The sequence below is a fragment of the Rhinolophus sinicus genome, chromosome 3, assembly GCF_057876585.1.
Source record: "Rhinolophus sinicus isolate RSI-liver-muscle chromosome 3, RSI-T2T, whole genome shotgun sequence".
Lineage (NCBI taxonomy): Eukaryota > Metazoa > Chordata > Mammalia > Chiroptera > Rhinolophidae > Rhinolophus > Rhinolophus sinicus.
Window position 1 is genome coordinate 27,142,946 of NC_142503.1, and position 21,357 is coordinate 27,164,302.

The following is a 21,357-nucleotide window of genomic DNA, read 5'->3' on the forward strand; positions in this document are numbered from 1 at the left end:
CATTAGACATTATAATAACAACTGAAAACAGTTTTAGATAGATCTAACTTAACTGATAATCATGTGATTTCCAATGTAGGTAAATTGGGTTCCAACTGTTAGACAATGATCAATTTCCTGAATTAAACTGAAAGGAAAAAAAACTCTACATTATTCTGAGTTTCTCTGTCTAAAATCTGGAGTAGCATTCTGAAAAAAATCAAGGACAAAATAATGTATAGTTATATACAATGAGCATTCATCACAACGAACTTAATTTCCCATAGCTTAGGTAAGGCTCAGAAAGAAAGAAAAAGAAGCAAAAAACAATGAAAGAGAAAAAAAATATTTCCTAATCGCATATTTTCTCAAGACAGCCATATTTAGAGATAGGGAAACTGATCAGGAAGAAGTGCTGAGATGACGCACAGACTAGAGTTTCCATAAACGATATAAATATACTTTAAAAATAAATACTAAACTACTATGAGTTTTCCTTGCTATCCTTTATTAAAATTATGTGGATATAGGATTAGGTTAGGTCATAAAACCTACTTTCAATAATAATTTAAACTGTTTACCTACACAAAAGAACAAACATACCTTTAAAAGGTTATACTTTATTATAGACAAGAACAAACAATTTAGGATAGATCAATTCACTCTGGAAACAGTAGGAAGGAGCTCTGAAATTACATGAAGGTGTACACACACCGAATAAATGTCATTTTCCAAAGCAAATTAAGACGATGATGCCAACCTCTACCCTAGCACAGGACATTTCTTAGTTATTATAGTATTGAAAGCTACTACCCCTTTCTACTTTTTGCTACACTAGACAATGAATTTTCTGAAATAAGTAAAAAGTCACAATTTTAATCTCCCAATTTCTACTTCAGATACAGGGATCATTCAAAATATTTTACCACCTATATTATTCTTTCATTTAGCATACACATAAATATCACAAAATAAAATTCACAGGAAATTAATTTCCGTATCATGGAATAATTTGAGTCAAATAAAAAATGTGTGTGTGTGTGTGTGTGTGTGTGTGTGTGTATTCGCAAACGGGCAAGACCATAGCATGTTGCCTTATTTTAACGGTAAATATGTGATAAAAATCACAAAGTATGCAAAAGGCAAAGCAATAAACAGGTCTCCCTCCCTACCCCTGGATGAACCCAATCACTTGCCTTCTTGCTTCCTCAAAGAAACTTCGGTGGCCCCTTACCTAAATCATTCTGGTGAATATTGGCTGATGGTACCCAGTTGTTTCTTCACAGAACAATTAAGAACTTTACATTTATTTCAGTGTCTGTTTAAACCAAAAACTCTATGTAGACAGTGTGATAGGTAGTTTGCTCATCAAGGTATATGCAGCTATAGCACCTAACACTTATCAGTAATTTCTGAAAAAACAGTAAGCTGAATACAAGGCGTACCCACAGCTTTGTGGGATGAATCGGGACAATACTGAACAGGCCTGTCAAGAAAATAGCTGCCAATGCCTACTCCAAAGTTTTAAATTCTGCAATTAGAAATGTAGTCCTAAGAATCCTAATGCATCTCAGCATATTTGGGGAATCTAGCAATAAAAATAGAGTACACTTCTGTCCTAAGAAAGATACATTATCTGAGAAAAGAGAATTAATCCTAATGATCACTGAAAACTTTCTAGTTTGGAAGATAAATATAAAAATCCTAAATAAGGATTAGCAAATTAAATGCAACAATTTATTGAAGTATAAAATCCACATGACCACGTAGAGTACACCTCAGGAAAAAATTAGGAAAGGTTTCAGATGTAACAGATAATGGAGAAAATAATTACATGACACTCAACGATACTTAATATAATTTAACACTCACTTCTGATTATTTATAGCTATTCCCTCCAATGTTCCACAAAAAGTATATATACATCAAAGAAATTTAATCTCTTGGTGCTAATATCCACTAAGCCTTAATATTACCTCTAAAAAGCAGTAGGTGATTTCAAGTCTATCTTTAAATAATATTTCCAAATGTTACAGATACAACGTGAGAAATTTTGGAAATACGCTATGTTCTGTCTTATTTCTCTGGAAAATTAACTTATTCCTTCATAATGATCTTTTTACTCATAATTTTCTAAGAAATGAAATAGTAATAAATTTTGCAGCACTTAATGACAGCGAAGGTATTTCTTGCAGTATAAGCCCATCTGTCCAATCTTTGTTCTACTACTCCCCACCCACACCTCTGCTCCTCAGCTGTGTCTGCGGTGTCCCTACCCACACACCTTGCCTGTGTTCAGTGGCCTCCAGTGCACACACACACGCACACCTAGGATTCTGTGTCTCCTCCTCTTCACCTATTCAAAGGTGCTCTCTCGTCTAACACCAATTTAAAATCCCATGTTCTTCATGAAGTCATGAATACCACTAAACTGACCACACAGTAACATTTATGTTTTCAAAAACATTTTAAATATAATTATTTAACATACAATTATTTTCACTTAGTACTGATAAAAGTCCTATAGGACTGGCATTACTTGTTCTCATTTTACTGATGAGCAAACAAAGTCTGAAAGCCGTTACAAGACTAATCCAAAGGCACATGATATGAATCCTGCAAAAACGAGGATCCGACGATAGCTCTTTAACTATAGACCAATGTTTTCTCCAACTACCCCAATGCTGTCTCCCATTTAGTTTTTCTTTAATTTCTCCATGTATTTTTATCTTCTCTTTACTAATGAGTTCAGGGATCAAAGGGCAGATTTACTTGCATTCTCTACACCACCCCGATCATGGCGGGGCAGAGACAGTGCGAACATCTACCTCATCCGTCCTACCTCCTCCAAGAGAAGTCAGGAAGCATCAGAGAGAAGCATGGACGACATGAAAAGAGGGATAGGCGTTAGCATGCTGATAATACATCCCCCCAAAATAATAATTCTACCCTAAGACCAAAGTAGCAAACACTTCAAGCCTTACTTTGTTTCATTTCACCATTCCAGGTACAGAAATTCCAAGAAATTCCACAACTAGAGGATTGGGATTATGAGTAGGAAGAACCAGGAGATTAGAACAGGGTCCCTTACAGCACAGGGACCATAAGAAACTGGGGTGTTTGAGGCTTCAGGAGTCTTTGTGCCTTTTGAGGAAGAGGCTGGAGGTCTTGGGTGTCTAGCCCGAGGGTCAGCATAGTAAAGGTCCATACAGTGACTTGTTTAGGCTTTGTGGGCCATACAGTCCCTGTGACAACCACAAGACTCAATTCTGCTGTAGCACACAACCAGCCATAGACTACACATAAACAAATGTGCATGGCTGTGTCCCAATAAAACTTTATAAAAACAGGGTGAGGTTTGCTAACTCCTGCTCTACGCGGCTCAACCATTGTTAAAATTCACCACATTTGTCAAATGTCCTTTATGTTTTCGTTCCTATTTCCTGCCTAACTCAAACAGGAGTAGTTATGACCCGATGGAAAGCATTTAAGGCAATACAGAGAGGCATTTTGGATTGTCACTCTGAGATGGAAGCGCGAGTGGCAGGAAATCAGGGCTACTCCTGGAATAAAGGGCACTCCTGCACAACAAAGAATTGTTCTGCCCAACATGCCAATAGCACTAGCACTGAGCAACAGAACGGCTTACTCCATCCCCACCCCCACAAAGCTGCTTCGGTACCTAAGTTTACATTCTCCCAAAGTACAAAATAAACTGAGAAGTTCCAGATGACACTGACCATCACTAGATTCCTTTTCTCTCTTCATTAGGCCTGCATACATGCACACAGATTCAAAGAGGAAACAAATGTCCTCTCCCTCGATTGCACTGCTTTTACCTTGAAAACACAACCACAGCTGGCAGCAGAGGCTCTGCTACATGAAATGTGCTTTGCTGCCCACAGGGCACACGAAGGTTTAAAGGAACCATGAGCTGCTTTCCACTCGTTGAAAGAGAAGCAGGAATGGTACGCAGTTACTTCACTATTGCCAGCTTGTTGAGTTCCCTCTCCTCCCTCATTTCTCTCTTTGATTGACTTCTCCTGGCCTACAAACAAAGGCTAACACCACTTAGTTCCTCCAATTTTGGATCGTAGGAAAGTTGGCACCTAATAAATAAATGGTCTCTCACAATTTCTACAGCATATCTCTTAATTCAACTTCAGTTTGGAACACACTGAACAGACACAGCCCTACTGCAGCTGTTGGGTAGGAAGCATTAAAAGATAAAAACTTGGATCAAGGTCACTATGGTTAATAAGTGACCACAGTCTGATTCAGCCAGTTTAAAGGCAACCTTAACAGGACGCAACTGAACCAGCACAAGGAAGGAAGCAGAATGAATAGCTCCAGGGGTACACAGGGCAAATGAGATAATACCCTACAATAAGGTAAGGAACAGCTGGTGATCAAGCCAAGTAAGTTAGCACACTCATTTACCAGATAGAGACGTCCAAGTGTTTCACTACTTTGCTCCCAATTAGATTTCTAATTTATTATAGCTTCAAGTTTAATGAGCTCTATATTATCAGCTTATTCATTTAATAAATATTAAGCACCTACTTTGGACCAGATAGTAGTCTAGGTACTGGGAATGCAGCATTCAACAAGATATAAATGGACCCCACTCCTCTAAATCTTACATTCCAGAACATTTGAGTGAGGAAAGAAGGCAGAAAAAGACAGCAAACGTAAGTTAAAATGTAAGTGCCACAATAAAAAACAAGTGGAGTGATGTGACAGGGAGTGCCCAGATGGTGACTCAGAATGCATGGCCAGGAACGGTCTCTAGGAAGACATTTGAGCTGGGATCTGAATGTTTAAAAAGTCGTCAGCCAACTAAAGATCTGGAGAAAGTTCGTTCATTCCAGACAAGGGGAAGAAAGAGCCCAAGACAGGACTAAACACTCCATGTGTTGAGGAAAGACAACCAGTACGGCTCCAGTAGGAGGAGAAAGGGAAGTGAGAGGTGACAAAGGTAGGTCAAAGGCACAATCACATAGGGACTAGTCAGCAGACCAGGGTTATATGAGTACGGATTTAACTGTACGTGTGATGGGGACGCCACACGTTTTTATGCAACACAGAGACCTCAACTGATTAACAGTCTGAAAAAGTCAGTCAGGCCGAAGGGAGGAGAATGGGCTGTAGGGGTGTAAGAGTGAGCACAGGAGACGAGTTAGGAGGCGACAAGCGTAAGAGATGGCAGCAGATTAGGGCAGATGACAACATGAAAACAGAGGGCAGGATAAAAGATTTAGAGTATGTTTAAAAAGTAAACTCAACTTGGATTGGATGTGAAGTTTAAAAAAAAAGGAAAGGAGGGCCGGCCCGGTGGCTCAGGCGGTTGGAGCTCCATGCTCCTAACTCCGAAGGCTGCCGGTTCGATTCCCACATGGGCCAGTGGGCTCTCACCCACAAGGTTGCCGGTTCAACTCCTCAAGTCCCTGCAACTAAGATTGAACACGGCACCTTGAGCTGAGCTGCCTCCCGGATGGCTCAGTTGGTTGGAACGTGTCCTCTCAACCACAAGGTTGCCGGTTTAACTCCCCCAAGGGATGGTGGGCTGCGCCCCCTGCAACTAGCAACGGCAACTGGATCTGGAGCTGAGCTGCGCTCTCCACAACTAAGACTGAAAGGACAACAACTTGACTTGGGGAAAAAAAAAAGTCCTGGAAGTACACACTGTTCCCCAATAAAGTCCTGTTCCCCTTTCCCAATAAAATCTTTTTAAAAAAAGGACAGATAAGAGTAAGGAGTATGTTTGTGGGGAGAGTCAGTTTCGGAAAGACTAATTTAGAAAAAAAAAAAAGGAAAGGAAAGGAATCCAGGATGATGTTTCAACTTGGGTTACCTGCGAAACAGAGCCTGAGGCCTACACTTCCTGGCGAAATCTGCAGGGAGTAAGATCCCAGGGAAGCAAGAGTGAGGGGAAAAAGAGAAGCGAGGCAGGCAGAAAGGAGAATATATATTATACAAGTTGCATGTTAAGCTGGCAACAGCTTCAAAAACCAACACAGATGATTATTAATCTTGTGAAGCTTCTGCAGAGACTGTATGAAATCTGTGTCATGGAAACACAGGGCAGGGGGAGGGGAGAGAAGGAAAAAGAACAAACCTGCAGGCTCCCTTCCAGGCCCTGTCTCCCACTAAAGTCTCCCCTACAAGTGTGATCCAGTCCCTTCAGAGCATCTACAGATCTAATCTGGCCAGTGTCAAGGTATAATGAATGGTCCTTCATTGTCAGTTAGCACCACACACGGCGGGCTCTTTGGTCTGTGGCGACCGCAGCAGCTGCCAGGGCTTTATGGCCATAGAAACCGCATGAGCTGTCTCAAGGGCAGGGAGTTGGAGGTGAGTGGGATGATTAGCTCTGGTTGGCACAGAAACCAGTCGAATTGACTCCTGGCTTTGGGGTTAAGTAACTGGGTAAACTGTGGAGCCTTTTCCTGACATAGGGAAGAGTGGAAAAGACTAGATGTTTGGGAGAAAAATCAAGAGTTCTGTTCAGTACATGTTAGCTTTGAGATACTAATTAGACATCCAAGTGGGTATGAAGTAAGCATTGGAGATTTACGAGTCAAATTCAAGTGGGAAGACAGCACTGCAGACATAAATTTGGGTCATCAGTGTAGCGATGGTACTGAAAGCAGGAGACCATGTAAGTTTAAGAAGGAAAAGATTGTAAATGGAAAAGACATGAAGTACTTTCTAAATACTATGGCCCAACCAATATTTAGAAAATGAGCAAAAGGAAAGAGCAAGCAAAGGAGATTAAGGAGTGGACATGGAAACAAAGAAAAAGCATGACAGTGCTGTAGATTAGGGAGCAGCATTTTTAGGAGGGGAGTGAGTGGTCGACTATGCCAACCTGTGAGAGGTCCAGGAATGAGAACAGAGACAGGATGGAACTCACATAACCTTTACCAGAGTGGTTTCAGTGGATTAGTGGGGACAGAAACCTGACTGGAATAAACTGAGAGGATGATTCATCAAGAAATGAAGTTTGTGGTAAAGAGGAGCAGAGAAATGAAACAGGAGAGCACGTGGAGTCAAGGGAAGCTCATAAATGGAGGCTCTACGGTATGTCAGTGAGAAGGCGCCAAAAGAGGGAGAAACAGGTGACATCAAAATAAAGATCACAGTCATGAAATATATCCACGCTGGCACTCAACAGAATGTGGGTCACATGGCTAAATCACCCTCAAATTCACTTTGGTAGATACACGTTTCTAGACCAGAGACAAATTCATGGTAAATTTGAATTAAATTCCTGCTTCATGACACATACACATTCTCACAGAGAAAACCGGACCACTTAGCTGCATAACCAGATATCACCACCTAGTGGCTGAAACCTTAAAAGCCAACATAGCAAAGTTGGGACCCACACTGTGACTATTAAGAAGGCATATCCTAGTTGGTAATAATTTTAGAAAAAGATATCCAAACAAAAGAACTTACAAAAAACCTTTAGTACTCCATGAGATGTACCAATCACATATAAAATCCTAAAATATAGTGTCTAAACTATGTGTACTGTGTGCCTACAAGGTGCCAGGTGGCATGCTAAGCTTTTACATGGACTGGCTCTTTAATCCCCCAATAGTGTATGAGCTAAATCTCACTGTTTTACATAGCAGGAAACTGGAAACTGATACTTAAAAAGTTAATAATCTGTCAAACTTTATACAGATAGAAATGATAAAGCTAGGATCTGAACAGAGGTAAAATGACTTCAAGCTCCACACTCAAATCTCTAGACTCACTATACTGTCTCTGTAAATAACCCCAATTACTTAGAGGTTGGGTAGAAGAGTAAACTAGTTTTTGGTTACAAAGAGTTATGAGTACTACAAGGTAGAGCTTCAGAATTTAAAAACCATTCCGTTGCAAACCAAATTTTTCTAAGAGTCGTTACACTTAGTTACTAAGGAAATAAATAAGACAGTGGGTGACTGATGCTAAAGAACGGCACCCCCCTTGGAGGAAGGATGACATTCACACACTTGGACCGTGTTACATTCACTGTGTTCAGACAATTCTCTATGTGCTAAATAAAACTAAATGAGAAAATACTGAGGGTTAAAATGAAGAAGAAAATCACAAGGAGGCCAAAGAACGTATCCCAGAAAGAAGTGGCTCCCTTCCTTCATCAACCTTCCTCCCAACTTCCTCTAAGCAATTCCATCAGAGGCATCCCTACTTCTCTAAACCCTCTAAGGATTATTACAAGTTCAAAGCTGTTCCATACTTTGTTGCACTTGATCCTTACCATGATTTTATTAAAAAAAAAAAAAAAAAGCAAAAGCCATTCCCAAAAAGGTTACATGATTGTTCTATGTCCTCTGAAATGCTAAAATCAAGGTGGTGAGATTCAAACTCGATCTGTGAACACACAAAACTGCAAAAATCCCCATCCAGCTTGTACATTAAGACTGGGGACTTCTGCCACCGCTCCCAGGGCAGAGGATGGATCGAAGAAGGCTGACAGGGTGATACAATGATCAAGACCCCAAAATCTGCAATATCCAGAGTCAGAGTTTTACTGAAATCTAAATGTCCCTTCTATCAATTAACTCGCAAAATAATAGCAAATACAAAACAAAAATGCATCCTGAACATATAGACAGATAGGAAACAAATACAGAATTATTATACACTTCATCAGCACTCAAGCTTGGTTTTTTTAAATCAAATCTCCTGAACTATAATTTACATACCAAAACGTGTATCTATTTTAAGCCTACTCTTTGAAGGGCTTTGACAAATGTATACACCCATGTAAATACCACAACTATCACAATAAAGAACATTTCTATCAACCCAAAAAGTTCCCTGTGGCCTTTCTCTCAGTCACCCCACCACAACTCCTGGCCCCACACAGCCACTGATCTTGTCACCATAGCTTAGGTTTGTCCTTAAAGGGTTTTGCATAAATGGAATCAGACTATAGGCACTCTTTCTGATTTCTTTCTCTGAACATAATGGTTTTTGGATGTATCCGTTATTCCTTGTCATTTCTCAATAGGATACTATTGGATGGATATATCATAATTTATCCATTCACCTACTGATTGACATTTTGGTTGTTTCCAGTTCATGGCTACTATGAACAAAGCTGCTAAGAGCATTGTTAGACCAGACTTTGTGTGGCAATGCTTTCATTTCTCCTGAGTAAATATTTAGGAGCAGAACTGCTGGATTATATGGTAAGGCGTATGTTTAACTTTATAAGAAACAGCAAGACTGTTTTCCAAAGTAGTAAAACTATTTTACATTTTCATGAGCAATGTATGAAAGCTTCAGTTGCTCCACATCCTTACTTGACATTGTCAATCTTCTCAATATTAGCATTCTAGTGGTTATGTAGTAGTATGTTGTGGTTTTAATCCGGAATTTTCTTATGACTAATCGTACTTTTCTTGTGCTTATTAGCCATTTGTTTGTCTTCTTTTGTAAAGCTTCAATTCAAACTTTTTGTCCATTCTTTAATTGGATAGTGTCTTATTGAGTTGTAAGATTCTTTGTAAATTCTAGAAGTCCTATGTCAGACATTTATTGTAAATATTTTCTCCCAGTCTGTGCCATGACTTCTCATTTCCTTAATTATGCCTTTTAATAACCAGAAGTTTTAATTTTTGATCAACTGACCATATGTATGTGAGTTATTTTTGTATCTTATATTATTTTCTTTGGTGTATATATGTCTATCCTTACACTAATACTATAAAGTTACAGAATGTTGTAAGTGTTGAAATAAAATAGTATAAGCTTTCTATGTATGTTTTGTTCCATAAAACTATTTTGGCTAGTCTATATATTTTAGAATAAGTTTGCCAATTACTACAAAAACATGCTTGTTGGGATTTTGATTGGAATTGCATTGAGTGTACAGCTCGATTTGAAGAGAACTAATGTCCTAACAAAACTTATTCTGATCCATGAAAAAAAAAAAAATAATAAAAAAAGAATTAAAAAAAAAAAAAAAAAAAATATATATATATATATATATATATATATATATATATATATATATATATATATATACATGCATATATGTCAACTCATAAGGCCTTCTTAAATTTTTCTCAGCAATGTTTTATAATTTTCAGTGTACCTTAACACACACTTTGTTGAACAGTTTTCCTAATCATTTTGTTTGGGGATGGTACTGTAAATGGTACTTTTAAAAAACTTTTAATTTCCCATTATTTCATTTTATCCCCATTATTGGCTTATGAGTCTCTCATTTTTTTTTATTTTTATTTTTTGCAGTGGTTGGTTACTGTTTAGGTTCAAATAATAGTCTACCACTTCACATACGAGTATAATGTAAGGGCCTATCAGCAATATAATTCCATTTGTCTCCAGCTGCTTTTTATAACTACTGTTGTCATACATTTACTTCTATATGCTACAAATCTCCAATATGTTGCTATAGTTTTTAAAAATCAATTGTAAGGGTTTTTGTTTGTTTAATACATCTGAAAAGAATGCATATACAAAGAATTGAAACATGAGAATGCACTGGTTCGACACTAATGAATCTACAAGAATTAAAATTTGGGGAAGGTGGAGATTACCTAAACATTTTTAAAAATTGGAAACTACAACAAAAATAAGCTGATAAAATCGCTATTAATACTTATGAAGAGGCATCTTCATAAGACTCTCTCCATGATTTTTATTAAACTAGAGAGCCTCCATCGGCTGCTCCAGGGTTCCTCACGCAAACAGAAATAAGGGGATTCCGCTGACTGGTCCCTATGTTGTTAAATGCTCTCCGCACTCCTAGTTTCTTAATGAAGCAGGTCTCCATCCTCATAACTTGAAAGAGGATGTGAATCACTGCACAGACATCTGTCTTCTAGCACCACCCCTCATATATACCAGGTCTTCTGCTATGTTCTAGAAACACCGTATTATAGACTATTAAGCTGCACATCTATGCTAAGTGTATAAGACTATGACTGACAGGGCAAAAAAATATTTTTTTAATTACATACTCAATCCATTTGGTGTATTTCAAAAGGTGCAATACTTTTCTTCATTTATCAGTGAAAGACGTTAGAAATTAACTTCAAAAACAAATCAGCAAATGGCTAGCAAATTTCCTTGAAAGTCACCGTCACATACACAGAGGGTGCCAAAACAATGTATACACATTTTAAGAAAGGAAAAAACTGTATTAAAATTACGCTGATGGTAACCACTTTGAGCACCTCTTGTAATTGCATAAGTCAAACATGACTTATATTCACCTTTTGTTATCAGTATATATTGAGTATTACAATTTTAATAGTTTCTTCCTTTCTTAAAAATGTGTATACATTTTTCTGGAACCTTCTGTATAATGCATCCTAAAAAAGAGGAAGGGCAAGACAGGCTCCACCCACCCATCTTCATCAGTTTCATCAAATACTGGACGTACTCAAGGGTGGAGAGAAAAGGCAACTTTCAAAAAGGAGTATATTATTTTTTTTAATTCATTTTTTATTGAGGTATAATTGACATATCAGTTTCAGTTGTACCCAGATAGATCTAGTTAAAATTTGTCACTATACATATTTACAAAACAAGTATTTTTTTTTACAATGAGTAGTTTTAAGATACCCTCTTAGCAACTTTCAAATAGGCAATCCAGTATTATTAACTACAGTCACTATGCTGTACATTACAACCCTATGACTTATTTATTTTATAACTGGAAGTTTGTACCTTCTGACCACTCATTTTGCCCACCTCCCACCCCGGCCTTTGGCAACTACCAATCAGTTCTCATAATGCAGTCTTTTTGGATCGTAGTTGGTCATTTTGGAAAATATCATATTTACTTACTTGGATGATTTTTTTTAATTTTTTAAGATTTTTATTAAAAAATATAGCTAACATACAATATTATATTAGTTTCAGGGTTACACCATACTTATCCAAGATTTATATACCTAAAGAAGTGATCACCATAAGTCTAGCAACCATCTGACACCATAACATGCTACACAATATTGACTATATTCCCTATGCTGTATATTATATCCCCATGACTTATTTGTTTTATACCTGGAAATTTGGACTTCTTATTCCCCTTTACCTTCCTCCCTTTTTAATTTTTCAATTACAGTGGACATTCAATATTATTTTATATTAATTTCAGGTATACAGCATAGTGGTTAGACGTTTATATAATATAAGAAGTGATCCCCAATATATGATGATGGAAGGAGAACTGACTCTGGGTGGTGAACACACAATGTAACATGTAGATGATATATTACAGAAATGTGCATTTGAAACCTATGTAATTTTACTAACTGTTGTCATCCCAATAAATTTAAAAAAAAAAGTGGTCCCACTGTCTAGTCTAGTACTCATCTGACACTATACATAGTTATTACCATATTATTGACTATATACCCTATGCTTTACTTTACATCCCCATGACTATTTTCTAACTACCAATTTGTACTTACTCCCTTCCCCTTTTGAAAAGAAGTATATTATTAAATGTGGCATTTACTATCCTCCTTCCTAAGAGCACCTGGTGGAGAGCATGTTTTCTAAACTAGATCTAGGAAGTGGAATGTGCAATCACTCTATCCTCCTCCCCTTAAGGGCTGTCTAATGGTTAATGAATTTTTTAAATAACGACTAAATAAAAACGAACCCCACAAACACTCCCCCCCCCACCAAAAAAAGAAAAACAAAAAACCTAATGTCCCAGGTTATTCTCTGGAGTGGAACCTGGGAGCAGCTTCAATAACCTGTGTTAGTCTGTTACAGAGTCATCCCAAGCATGCCTTACTTTTGAACAAATTTTCAACAAAACAAAAACTAGTACTGACCACTTTTCTGACAATACACAAGTACACAAAATTAACTAGTATGGAGAGAGGGAAAGGGGCCATACCTCTGGGCCTTGTCTCACACGAGTGCATGTGGGTAGGTGCAGGGCATTTGTCATTATTGCAAAATAAATTTTAATTTTTAATCTTTAGTTTGACTTAAATGTTGCTTTTAGTATGATACTGACACGAGCTGTGTGGAAAGGGCTCTGGAGAGATGTTCACGGCATCACACACCTGCCGTTCGTCTTTGGTTCTGGAGGCTCCAGGTCAGCCAATACTGCTTCGTCAAATACATTCCTTAGGCCTTTGCGTGTGAGTGTGGAACACCCCACATACTAGACACTCCACATACTTTATTCACGGGCCAGCTTTCCAGCAGTCTCTGGAGTGATAGGCTGCTGGTTCTCGGCAAGTTTCTCAATAGTAGACGGGTCATCTCTGAGATCAATATGGGCCCCAACAAGCAAGAAAGGAATCTATGGACAGTGCTGAGTTATCTCAGGCACTCACTTTTCTTTCACACTTTCAAATGCGGAAAGAGAGACCAGTGAAGAACAGACTAGAAATATATGTTTGTGGGCAACTCTGAGGTTGTAATCTGTCATAATCCTCGTACCTGGTAGTACCAAAAAGTCCAAGAGTATATGGCTCTCCACCAATCGTAAGTGTGACTGCATAGTTGTCAAAAATAGCTGGTACACACTCAGAGGGAAATGTGTTCGCTGTATAGGATATCGGGAGACATGTTTTACCAACAGCACCATCGCCTACAACACGTTTAATTGTCTGCATTGCTGAAACAGTTTTCTATCCACTTTAAATATTTCAGATCTGATGATGACCTCAGCTTCTCACAGGGGGGTTCACAGCACTGCCCAAATCAATTTTCTTGTAAAAGAATATTAAAGCTTTAAAAAGCAACATTAGTCTTCATACCCATATGTTTACAATTTCCAGCACCCTTCATTCCTCTATTTTGATACAAATTTCCATCAGGTATAATTTTCTCCCACCTTAAGAACTTCTTTTAATATTTCCTGAAGTGCAGGCCTACTAGCAATGAGTTATCTCAGCTTTGGTTTGTCTGATAAAGTTATGTTGCCTTATTTTTTAAGGATACTTATGTGGTATATGGACCTCTAAGTTGACAGTTTGATATTCTCTCAGACCTTTCTAGATGCCATTCCATTATCGTGAGTGGACCTCCACCTCAGCTGCTGTACTCTGAAATCCACAGCCACATTTTCTGGAAGTTGGAGTTTCCCATGGCTGTTCCCTGCAGTGACTGAGAGCAGTAGGGATACTAAGACTGGGCCATTCTTACAGGGCATGGGCCTGACAGATGACTCTGACGTAAAGATTGCCCAACAGTCCAACAGCCCGCGATACTTCCACCCAATCTTCCTTCTCTGCTTCACTCAGGATCAAACGTTGTACAGACAGCTCTCCCACAGCACCCAGGTCCCTTACCATTTTCTCACACACAGGTGCTTCCACTAATAAACTCTTTGCATGACGTTTAATCTGGTTTTGGCATCTGCTTCTCGAAGGACTCAATTGACATAGATATTTATCCCATTTGGTGTATTTTATTTTATTTTTAGAGAGTGTATTTTTCACCTCTAAGTGTTCCATTTGTTTTCATCTTTCATTTCACTCCTGGTTAGGTTCATGTTACCTTTTAAGTATTTGAACACAGTTGTTACCATTTTTACCTCTTTGTCTACTATTTCTATCATCTACGTCATTTCTCAATCTAATTCTATTTACTGATTTTTCTCCTGTTATGGGTCACAATTTTTTGGATGCTGGATACTGTCAATGTTATGCTTTTGACTGTGAACATTTTTGGCTCTGTTCAGACATGTAATTAATAACCTGTGTATCAGCTTGAACCCTTCAAAACCAGTTTTTAAGCTCTGCTAGGACAGGTCTAGAGTAGCCTTCCCTCCAGGGATAGTGCAGTCATTCCACTAAGGCACAGTAGACTTCGTGAGGACTCTAGTTAATGTCTCTGGTGACATTAGTGCAGGAATAAATTTAACCAAAGAAGTAAAAGACCTGTACTCAGAAAATTATAAGACACTGAAGAGAAAAATCAAAGAAGATACAAATAAATGGAAACACATACCACGTTCGTGAACAGGAAGAATAAATATAGCTAAAATGTCAATACTACCAAAGGCAATATATAGATTCAAAGTAATTCCTATCAAACTACCAATGACATTTTTCTCAGAAATAGAACATGTAATCCTAAAATTTATATGGAACCATAAAAGACCCTGAATAGCCACAGCAAATCTTGAGAAGTAATAACAAAGTGGGAGATATCACGCTACTGGACATCAAATCATACTACAAGGCTATAGTAATCAACAATATGGTAGTGGCACAAAAACAGACACAGAGATCAATGGAACAGAACAGAGAGCCCAGAAATAAATCCATTCATATATGGTCATTTAATCTATGACAATGGAAGCAAGAATTTACATTGGGGTAAAGACAGTCTATTTAATAAATGGTGCTGGGAAAACTGGACTGACACATGGAAAAAAATGAAACTGGACCACCTCCTTATGCCATATACAAGAACAAATTCAAAATGGATTAAAGACTTAAATGTAAGACCCGAAACCATAAAACTCCTAGAAAAAAATAGAAGGATTAAATTTGCAGACATTACCCTGAGTTAATATTTTTACTGATATATCCCCTCGGGCAAGCGAAGTAAAAGAAAAAATAAACATATGGGATTACATCAAACTTAAGTTTTTTCACAGCAAAGGAAACCATCAATAAAACAAAAAGGCAGCCTACTGAATGGGAGAAGATATTTGCCAATGATACATATGATAAGGGGTTAATATCCAAAATTTATAAAACACTCATTCAACTCAACACCAAAAAATCAAACAACCCAATTAAAAAAAAAAAAAAAAATGGGCTGAGGACATGAAGAGACATTTCTCTAAAGAGGACATACAGATGGCGAACAGACATATGAAAAAAATGCTCAACCTCACTAATCATTAGAGAAGTGCAAATAAAAACCACAATGAGATACCACCTCACTCTGGTCAGAAAGACTGTGGAGAAAAGGGAAGACTGGTGCACTGTGGATGAGATTGCAGATTGGTGCAGCCACTTTGGAAATCAGTATGTGGTATCTCAAAAAACTGGAAATGGAATTACGTTATGACCCAGCAATTCCACTCTTAGGTATCTATCCAGAGAAATCCAAGACACTAATTCAAAAAAATATATGCACCCCTATGTTTACTGCAGAGCTATTTACAATAGCTAAGACTTGGAAACAACTGAAATGCCCATCGGTAGATGACTGCATTAAAAAACTGTGGTACATTTATACAATGGAGAATTACTCGGCTATAAAGAAGAATGAAATCTTACCATTTACAACAATATGGGTGGACCTACAGAATATTATGCTGAGTAAAATAAGTCAGTTGGAGAAAGACAAATACCATATGATCTCACTTACATGTGGAATCTAAAAAACTGAATAAATGGGCAAAGTAAACAGAAATAGTCTCAGAGATATAGAGGAAAAAATGATGGTTGCTAGATAGGAGAGGGGTGGGGATGAGGGAGAAGGGGAAGGGATCAGACAGCATAAATTGGTAAATACAATAGTGCCACGGGGATATGAAAGACAGTTTGGAGAATATAATTAATAATGTTGTAAAGATTTTGTAGGGTGTCAGATGGGCACATGTCTTATTAGGGAGACCACTTCATGAATGGTGTTGATGCCTGACCACTGCACTGTACACCTGAAGCTGAAGCTGAATAATATTGTATGTTAACTATAATTTAATATATATATATAGGCACAGGAGATGGAGTACACCATAGGGAATAGGGAATAGAGTCAATGGAATTGTAATAGATAAATACGATGTCAGAGGGACAACATATTGGGGGTGGGGGGTTATCACTTTGTGAGGAATGAAATGTCTATTACATTGTTTTGTACACCTAAAACTAATAATAAAAATAATAAAAACAATAAAAAATAAATTTTTTGGTTGGCCCAGTGGCTCAGGTGGTTAGAGAGCCATACTCCTAAAATCAAGGTCACCGGTTCAATTCCTTCATAGGCCAGTGAGCTGCGCCCTCTACAGCTAAGATTGTGAACAACAGTACTCCCTGGAGCTGGGCTGCTGTGAGCAGCCAGAGATTGGTGTGAGCTGTCGTGAGTTGCTATGGGATACTGAATGCTGCCGCGGGCTGCGGTGTGTTGCCGTGGGCTACCGTGTGACACCATGAGCGGCCGGTGGCCAGCAAACATCGTGAACTGCCGTGGGCTGCTGTGAGTGGCCAACAGATGACCAGCAACTGACTGCCTCAGCTGGGGGGGGAGGGGGGAGACGCAAGGCTCATAATTCCAGCATGGGCCAGAGAGCTGTGTCATACACAACTAGAGTGAGAAACAACGGCTTGAACTGGAATTGGGGGGGGGGGGGGGAAGGCGGAAGAAGGAGGGGGAGAATTTTGAGTCCACATAGAGGGAATATGGGCAATTCAACTATTCTTTCAACTTTAATATAGATTTGAAATTTTTAAAAATAAAAATGTCCTTCTCCACCTCTAGGTTATAAAGATACCCTTCTATTTTTCTTTTATTAACTGTGTAGTTATACCTTTCACATTGAGATTTTTGATCCTTCTGGAGACCATTTTTGTGTGTGGTATTAGCTACAGATCATTTTATTTTCCTCCATACAGAATTCCACCTTTCTCTACACAATCTACTGGACAATTTGTACTTTTCACACAGATTTGTGGAAGAATAACTTTTGGTCCCATGGAAAGAGCTAAGCAGAGGAAGGAAGAAAAGGAATAAGAAAAACAGGAAAAAAGAGCAAAGTAAAAGAGAAAAAAGGGTGCACGTAAGTATAAGAGCTTAGCTGAGGAAGTGCTAAGAATAAATGAAGCTATTACCAAATTCCTGTGCACCAAACCATACTTACTGAAGTATATAACAAGTCAATAGAAAAAAATAACTGAACACCTATTTAAAACACACACACACACACACAAACACACACACACAAACACACACACACATACACCGGGGGTGCCAAAAAAAAAATGTATAAAAGTGGACACTTTGGTCAATGTTGCTCAAGCAGTAGTTTGCCCTAATCAGAAGTGTCTGGATGCTGAATGTAACCACTTTGAGCACCTCTTGTAATTGCAGAAGTCAAACGTGACATGTATTTATCTTTTGTTATTGGTATATTTTGAGTATTACAATTTTAATATAGTTTTTTCCTTTCTTAAAATGTGTATATATTTTTTGGATATATATATAGATACATGTATATCTATCTATCTATCTACAGATCGATCGATCAATCGATCGATCGATCCATAGATAGACAGACAGACAGATATCATCAAAGCAGTTCAGGAAACATCTAATTTATCTGGTACATAATATCACAAGGAGAAAGTTTCCAGAAATTAGACCATCTCCTACCAACCAATAAGTTGATTACATTTTACTTAACATTTATTTCACTTTACATAGAACAAAAAGGATGGCAAAGCAGAGACATTTTAAGTATCTTGAAGACACTTTTACACTTTGAGATTCTATGGGAATATTAAAAGGTGACTTTAAAACTTCTTATTTCTTTGATTAATTTAGCACCTAGACCAGATTTTTAAAACATGAATTTATAGAATTTGTAACTCTTCATCCCATTACTGACAGCAAGTCAGAAAATGTAAACTGTTCTCTATAAGAAAACTGTAAAAACATACCTTTTATTTTCAGCCATACTGGCTCCTTCATCCTTCAGTTGTTTACTTTTCTCAGCACAGTCTTCAAGGAGAATTTCTTTCCTACGTTTAATGGCATGAAGCCAGTTCCCTTCATCATTCTCAGCTACATCCTTTTCATCAGCAGCTTCAGCTTCAAACTGCTGGGAAGTGAGCTTTGAGACCTTCTCACCAATCTTCCTCTTCCATCCGAAGGAAGCCATTCTGGAAAATGACAAAGGAACAGCTTTAACTTTCAAACTTGGCCCTTTATACAAGTACTGTTCTTCCCCGAAAATAAGACCTAACCGGAAAAATAAGCCCTAGCATGATTTTTCAGGATGACATCCCCTGAACATAAGCCCTAATGCATCTTTTGGAGCAAAAATTAATATAAGACCCCGTCTTATTTTTGGGAAAACACGGTATTCCAACTAGGTGAAGAAGGAATAGCAGGAATCAAACTAATACCATTTTTTAACTCCTAATTAAACAGTGGAACCTAGGCAATAATCATCAAAACTCATCACCTATTAATGGGTAGGAACCTTATTAACACAGATGGATACACAGTGTGTTTATTAAAGGCAAATTACATTATAACTCATTGGTCAGATGCGTAGATTATTGGGAGCAGGTGTCAGGATGAAGAGGAAAGAAAAAGGCAAACAGACCCACAGGTATTTTTAGAAAACAGGTCATTCAGACTCCCATTACCATCCTCCATCCTCCAACCCAAACCACTGTCATAAATGCTGAAGGCAGGTATGGCCACAGATGGTAGTCCTCGACCACGTATGAAAAAGCCACACATCTCAATGCCCCAGGTGTGTCTGCCATTCTCCTCCACAAATCCTTTAAGATTTTCTAGAGATCAGAGGCTGTGAAGGTCAAGACAGAATGAGGTTGTAGGAGTATAAAGTCCTGATGACCACCAGCAATTGACAAGTTTAGCCTTGAAGAGAGGGGCAAGAATACCATTCCTCTCAGACAAAAGCTAATCATTGAATGAAAAGTATAGGCAAGTTCAGAGGTCGAGGGAAAAGAAAATGATGGATTTCATACCCCAAGCTTCACATTTCTCGAAGAAATAGGAGGCTAGCCATCTGCTCCAAGTCAAGGGAAAAGAAATGAATCTCAGACATGAGACAAATAGAAAAGATCTGAAATAGTCACCGGGGAGAACAGGAAAAGCAACAATAAGGGATGAGTAAAGATGCCAAACAGTATCAAGGGCCCACTGAGGTTAAAAAGCATGAATCTGTTATCAAGGCCATTAATACAGTTTTATATTTTCTTCAAAATTGTCAAAAGACCGCAAGATTATAGTCAATTACAATACAGGATAAGTGCTATAAAAGAGTAAACAAAGGATGCCATATAGTGTCAGAGAAGAAACGCTTGAGGTTCAGTGGAGGGTATAAATTTTGAAGAATAAAAAGTTAGTCAGGCTTTAAAGGAGAGTGAGTCCTGTAACATATGCAACACAGTTTCTGCCTTCGAAAATGTAACACTCCGAGTTGACTGAGGTATCTTAAATAGTACGAATTTATTGTTCCTCTAAGGCTAATTGAACATTAAACTAAAACTTCTTATAAAGAAAATTTTCTTGAATCTGTAGTTAGATGCACAAGGCGCCGACTTCCTAACCTTTACATTTTTCACTAGGATAAAAAAAAATCATATGGGTAAATCATAATCCTATGCGTTGCACGTTAAACTTATAAAACAACACAAATTCGTTTTATGCAGAATTATAGTTAACTAATGCCATGAAAATTCTAAACAACGACATTGTATTCTAAATTCCTTTGCTGGTATAAGATCCCTATAGTCGGCGCTCAATTAGGGTTGATGGCTTGACACGTTACCAAGCCACCAGCCAGAGAACGCTTGTCTTCATGTGTCGGAGGATGCAGCACCCAAGGCGAGAAACCACTGGACGAACACGATCAGGAAATCAAAACAGAATCCTTCTGGGTACAGGGATGTATCCGGAGGTGAGGAATTCAAGAAACGGTTTACCCGAAAATGTCACCGCAAGAGAGCGTATTAGCGACTTCCCTTCATTTTCGACTACAATAAAACTGTGCGAAGTTCCTAAAAGCGGCCCTTAATGTCACCCGCGAGTGCACTAGCCCCGCCCTCAGCCGCAGACACCGTCAACGCCGAGCGGCAAGCAGGCTCGGTTCCGCTCCTCCCACCGCAAAGGGAAGATCAAAGCCGCACAGACCGCCTAGAAAGCGCAAAAGCCGCCCAGGGCGCCCCTGCAAGGGAGGGCCCAACCCTCAGCCTTGCTCCTCTCTCTCTAGAAACCTACTGTCCCGACTTTGCCACAGACCTGTAGAGTCTCACCTCCAACTTGTGAAGCTCCTTCTTCCCTTAACCACAAGATCCTCTCGCCTCTTTTTCCTGCTCTTCCTCCCGTTTCCACGATCTGGGTAGCCCCAGTTACCTGATAACCACTCTCCTGGTCCCGTGTTTACATTCCTCTTGCCCTTTGCCCCCCGGAAGCGGAAATTACCATGCGCGACCTCCGACCTGTCTACCTTTGGTATGTGGTCTCCCTAGATACAGTGTGGACCAACCTGGAGCGTCCGAACCGTCCTGAGAAAAGAGCTTAGAAGAAGCGAGTCTCAGAGCATTTCATATCTGCCAATTCCTTCCCCTGGACCACAAATCCCAGAAGTCACTGCGGCCGCCCCCACCCCATTACCTTCTGGGAGTTGTAGTC

At 38.7% G+C, this 21,357-nt stretch overlaps 1 protein-coding gene and 1 pseudogene across 5 annotated transcripts in view; both read right to left on the reverse strand.

Annotated features, from left to right (window-relative positions):
- Nucleotides 1-21,315, reverse strand: part of TTC33 (tetratricopeptide repeat domain 33) — a 37,865-nt gene extending 16,550 nt beyond the window's left edge. Inside the window, exons 1-2 of one of the 5 annotated variants that reach the window (XM_019737218.3) lie at nt 21,212-21,315; nt 18,627-18,848 (exon numbers count right to left, since the gene is read on the reverse strand). In XM_019737218.3, the coding sequence (XP_019592777.1) occupies nt 18,627-18,847 (221 nt within the window). In that variant the 5' untranslated portion in view covers nt 18,848; nt 21,212-21,315. Of the gene's footprint in view, nt 1-18,626; nt 18,849-20,494; nt 20,645-20,964; nt 21,132-21,211 lie in introns of those variants that run through there. The other 4 variants (XM_019737214.3, XM_019737216.3, XM_019737215.3 and 1 more) reach the window with 4 other exon arrangements.
- On the reverse strand, nt 11,527-17,200 carry LOC109450194 (cell division control protein 42 homolog pseudogene; annotated as a pseudogene).
- Nucleotides 21,316-21,357: the final 42 nt, after the last annotated feature.